The sequence below is a fragment of the Brassica napus genome, chromosome C5 (genome assembly GCF_020379485.1).
Source record: "Brassica napus cultivar Da-Ae chromosome C5, Da-Ae, whole genome shotgun sequence".
In the NCBI taxonomy this organism is placed as follows: domain Eukaryota; kingdom Viridiplantae; phylum Streptophyta; class Magnoliopsida; order Brassicales; family Brassicaceae; genus Brassica; species Brassica napus.
Window position 1 is genome coordinate 38,319,120 of NC_063448.1, and position 6,000 is coordinate 38,325,119.

At 35.6% G+C, this 6,000-nt stretch overlaps 1 protein-coding gene across 1 annotated transcript; it reads right to left on the reverse strand.

Annotated features, from left to right (window-relative positions):
• Nucleotides 1-3,567: 3,567 nt before the first annotated feature.
• LOC111205578 lies at nt 3,568-4,284 on the reverse strand. The gene has a single exon (XM_022701657.2). It carries the CDS (start codon nt 4,282-4,284, stop codon nt 3,568-3,570), a length of 717 nt encoding a protein of 238 aa, XP_022557378.2.
• Nucleotides 4,285-6,000: the final 1,716 nt, after the last annotated feature.

Here is a 6,000-nt window from a genome sequence, read left to right on the forward strand (position 1 = left end):
TAATCTAGTAATCAATGAGAGTCATGGCGGTCTCACATCATTCTGCAACATGATCCCTTCCATGTACTATTGCTTTGACCACCTTCATAGTTAGACCATAAACATAAGTAGAAGTATCGTAATGATCCCTTTAATGTCTTTAACGAGAGACTCATTCTGTTATCATAAATCCAACCAACAATAATGTGTGTGCACATTGGAAACAGAATATATAAAAGATGTAAAAGTCATAAAAGAGCTCAAATAATTGTCATATATAGGCTAATCGTAAACAAACAACATTAGGCGCTATCCACAAGACTTTCAGCATGCTTCATGAAAGTCTTTGGAGGTAAAGCTTTTGTAAATATGTCTGCAACCATAAGTTCAATGCCTATATGTTCAATGACAAACTTTTCTCTTTTGACATCTTGCTTCGGTGATAGATATTTGAGGTCCATATGCTTGGCTCCCTTAGATATCCTATCATGCTTAGCGAAGAAGATTGCAACTTGATTGTCACAGTAAAGAGTGAGAGTTGTCAACAAAACTCAAAGCCCTAAACTCTGACACAAAATTCTGCAACCATGTTCCTTGAATAGAAGCCTCATAACATGCAACATACTCAGCTTCCATAGTGGATGTGTATATCAACTCTGACTTCTGGCTTCTCCATGAGATGGCACCTCCACCAAGGAGATACACATAACCGAGAGTACAGTGTCTAGAGTCTTTGCATCCACCAAAATCTGAGTCCGAAAATCCAACCATCTGTGGATGTGTTGATTTTCGATATGTCAACATGTAGTTTCTTGTTCCCTTTAAGTATCTCAAAACTTTCTTTACAGCTTGCCAATGAGCGAGTCCTGGGTTACTCTGAAATCTACCCAGCATGCCAACTGCGTGGCTAATATCAGGTATGGTACAAACCTGTGCATACATTAAACTTCCCACAAGAGATGCATAAGGGTATTTTTGCATTTCATTACGTTCCATTTCATTCTGCGGACATTGCTTAAGATTAAGCGTGTCACCTTTATGCATAGGAACAATGCTAAAAGAACATGTCATCATGCCGAATCTCTCAAGAACTTTATCAATATATGCTTTCTGAGACAATCCCAAAATTTCTAGTGATCTGTCACGGAATATCTCAATTCCTATCACATAGGATGCCTCACCCATATCTTTCATTTCAAAGTTCTCAAAGAGATAACTCTTAGTCTCATGTAATAAACCAAGATCACTGCTGGCTAATAATATGTCATCAACATACAGAACCAAAAATATGAACTTACTCCCACTGATCTTGAGGTATATACATGGATCCACAATGTTTTCTTTGAAACCGAATTTCGTAATGGTTTCATCAAACTTTAAGTACCATTGCCTCGAAGATTGTTTCAGTCCATATATTGATTTCTTCAATTTGCAGACCATATCTTCCTGACCTTCGATTATGAAGCCTTCAGGTTGACGCATATAGACTTCTTCTTCTAAGTCTCCATTAAGAAAGGCGGTTTTCACATCCAGTTGATGTAACTCAAGATCATATCCAGCTACATATGCCATTATAATTCTGAGATAATCTTTTCTAGACACAGGTGAAAAAGTCTCACCATAATCAATGCCTTCTTTCTGATTATACCCTTTGGCTACAAGTCTGGATCTACGTCGTTTAACATTGCCATGACAATCGAGCTTGGATTTATAGATCCATTTGCACCCAATTGCTTTGTGTCCTTCAGGCAATGGAACAACATCCCAAACTTCATTCTTAACCATTGAGTCTATTTCATCTTTACTGGCCTCGATCCATTGATCAGAATTAACATCTTTCATGGCTTGTGAATAAGAAACCGGATCTTTTTAATCCCATTCTCCAGATTCTATTTGATAAAGCACATAGTCATCAGAAATAGGTGATCTTCTCTCACGAGTTGATCTTCTTAATGCTGGTTCCTCGTGTGCTTCATGTTCATTATTGGCGATATTTTCATTAAGGAGTGGTGGATCATTCAACTGGTTTTCCTCGTTGCGCAACGGTTCTACAACAGGAGGATTCCCAACATTCGGAACTAAGGGTAAAAGGATATTTACCCTAATTTCTTGAATGGTCACATCTTGAATTTTATCACTCCCACTAATCTCACCATTCTCATAAAATCTGGCATTACCGGTTTCTACTATTCTCGTAGTATAGGTTGGACAGTAAAATCTATATCCTTTAGACTTCTCAGGGTAATCAATAAAGAAACCACTGACCATTCTGAAATCTAATTTCTTTTCATGTAGATTGTATATTCTTTCTTCAGCTGGACATCCCCAAACTTGAAGGTGTGACAGGCTAGGTTTCCAGCCTTTCCACAGTTCAAAAGGAGTCTTTGTAACTGCCTTGCTAGGAACTCGGTTCAAGATATAGACTGCAGTTCGTAATGCATCCATCCACAAGGATATAGGTAAATTAGCATGCCTCATCATGGATCTAACCATTCCCATATAAGTACGATTACGCCTTTCAGCTACACCATTCTGCCATGGAGAACCAGGCGTTGTGTATTGAACAAAGATTCCTAATTTCTGGAGGAGTTTGGAAAATGGTCTAGGATGTTGTCCTGTTTCATCATATTTGCCATAAAATTCACCACCTCTATCTGACCTAATGATTTTCACCTTTCTATCTGATTTTCTCTCAACTTCAGTAATGAATACTTGTACATCATCCACAGATTGAGACTTTTCATGCAATAGATAGAAATAACAATAACGTGAATAATCATCGATAAAAGTAATGAAGTGCTTTTCACCTCCAAAAGTTGTAACGTCAAAACGTCCACAAATATCTGTATGTATGATTTCAAGAAGCTGTGTACTTCTTGTGTCTCCTCTTTTAGTGTGTTTAGTTTGCTTACCCTTAATGCAATCTACACACTCTTTACCGTTGGTAAAATCAAGATTCGGTACGACTCCATCTTTTACCAATCTTTTAATTCTTTCACTAGAAATGTGTCCTAGTCTTTTATGCCACAAGAAATATGAATCATTCGAACATGCTTTAGTTTTACATTTATCTTGCAGGGTGAGATGTGTTTCATAATTTTGATCAGACAAATTTAATTTGTAAAGACCATTAACTAATATTCCAGAACCAATTTTATTAGAGTTCCGAAATAAATTGAAACAACCATCTCCTTGAGAAGACTTAAAACCAGCCAAATCAAGTTTGCTTACTGAAACTAAATTACGGGAAATAGATGGAACATAAAGAGTCTGAAATAAATCCAAACAAAATCCACTATCTAAAATGAGACGATAAGTGCCAATAGCTTCAACTGGCGCTTTGTCTCGATTCCCCATAAGTATATAGTTTTCACTTGGATTTATGGTCTGGGTTGTAAGGAATCCCTGCAAGGAATTAGTTACATGTACATTAGCACCACTATCAATCCACCAAGTATCAGAAGAAACATGAGCAAAGTTAGATTCGAAAAAGCTTACTAAACCCATATGATTACATTTCTTTTCAAACCATTCTTTTCTTTTAGGGCAATCTTTCTGAAAGTGTCCAGACTTTTTGCAAAAGTTGCATCAGTCATCTTTTCTTGTCTTCTTCTCATTGACTTGATTAGAATCATTCATCCTGGGTGGTGCTCTTTTATGACTTGGTTGATGTCTTTTCCCAGCTTTAGGTCCAGCTCCTTGGACATAGTGGGCAACCTTAATACCTTCACGACCAAGCCTTGATTCCTCTTGGACCTGTTTGTTAGCCAATTCAATCGACGTCCACTTTTCAACAATGGCGTTGTAATTGATTTGGAATGGTCCATACTGAGGAGGTAAAGAGTTTAGGATAAACTGGACAAGAAATGAATCATCCACACTCATTCCTAAACCCTTTAACTTTACCGCAAGATTGGTCATTTCAATGCAATGTTCATGCATAGACCTTGTGCCATCATGTTTCAAGGTTGTAAGATCTGCCATAAGTTTTCCAGCAAGGGATTTGTCTGCAGTCGTAAACCGTTCTTCTATAGCCGCTAGATAAGCTTTAGCTTTCTCTGCAACTGGAAGGGAAGTTATGATGTTGCTAGCTATTGTCATCCTTAAGAACATGATGCTCAATCTGTTAGCTTTCTCCCACGCTTTATGGAAAGCCTTTTCTTCCTCAATACTTTCATTAGTGAGTTGGCTAGGCTCTTCTTCACGAAGTGCCAAGTCCAAATCTAGTACATCTAATGTGAACTCAACTTTCTCTTTCCATTCGGAGAAGTTGGTTCCAATGAGGATGGGGACAGAAGAGACCATAGATGACAAACTGGCGGAAGAAGTTGCTGCATTTTAGAGATAGAACAAGTATTAATTAGGCTTCATAACTTAATCAACACGAAAAAATTGAATGTATATGACAATAAATTATAATGTTCCTGTGGGAATCACTTAATCTTATATAAGGTCACAGATTCATGAAACTTTATTGAATGATGTACCGAATTAATCAAACTAAGTTATCTGTGGATATCCTTAGCTTTCACGATAACAATCATTCCATTATTGAGTGATGTATTGAATTACTCAAACCAAATCATTTGTGGATGTCTTTAGTTTACACAATACATACGCTCTTAAGTAATTAATCAATTCTCATGATTATAGTCTACCTGTGGGTAACTAAATAATTCATAAGAAGATCAAAAACTTGGCTTAAATAGTGATTTTTAGTTGCAACTATTAAGGTAAAGTCACTGTGGTGATATCTAAACCCTAATAAGCACTTTATGTGAAATAATATTTTGTACTAATTGTGTTTTATATGATATAAATTATTTCTATACGGATTATGAATAGAAAAGCTTATAACTTTAAGTACAAAATCGGTTTTGTACGAATTCTGTGCAAAACGATTCTGCAGTATATACAAAACACGCTGTACTAATTATGCACAGACCAATTATTATTATCAATTTTGCACAAAAACTTCACGAATCATTATTTACAGGATATGTCTTTGGAAACCCTAATTTACATAATCCCGAAATTTGCACGGAAAATGGTTTGCAAAAAAAAAAAAAACTCTAATTCGCAGAACACCGTTTTTGCACGGATTCTGTACTGCGAAAATTATAATTCGGGTATGCACAATCTATGCATGATTCTTTTAAAAAGATAATTATAATCCCTAGATGCACAAACTATGCACGATTCTCTTAAACAGGAAAATAATTATTTCAGATGCACAGAGTTCGCACGATTTTATAATATATTTCTCATATCGCACTAACTTTGCACAGATACGAAAATTAAACCCTTAATCAGATCTAGAAATCACAATACTCAGATCTATCAGTTTCAGTTATCTAGCTCATAGATCTATTATTCTTAATGGATTAAACAGATGTTCATAACCATGCTCTGATACCATATGTAAGTTAAATTTACATGAACCCTAAGATCTTTAAACATCTAGGTTAATCACATAATAGAATCATATGAATGTTTATAGAGTTACCTGGATTCATTTTGCATGAGAGATCTTCATGAATGCATTGAATCCTGAATGGAAGATAAACAGCTCAATCTCTTCTTAAGAACTCTTAGGTTTCTCTCGCATCGCCTATAACGTTAGTTGTTGCTTTTAGGATATCTTTATGATAGTCTAAAGATATGTATTTATAGGTGGAGAGAGGACCTAATTCTTCTTTAGGATTTCCTTTAGATTAATTTCAACCGTCCATCAAGGTAGAGATAAATTATGAATTACTCCTTTATTTCCAATTTCATTGGTCACCAAATATATTAAGAAATAGCAATATTCCAATAGAAAACGGATAACTATAAGACCATATAATAGGGAAAGGAAATATTTCTTACAGTTCATAACTAATTGGATCATTACCTGCTATTTTCGTGGCTAAAACTCATTTTAGAAACAAAGAAACGATGACAAAATACAAGTATTTACATGAGATTTGTGGAATAGAAAGAGCTTGAGATGGTTTATTTAGATTGTGCAATTGCGTAACA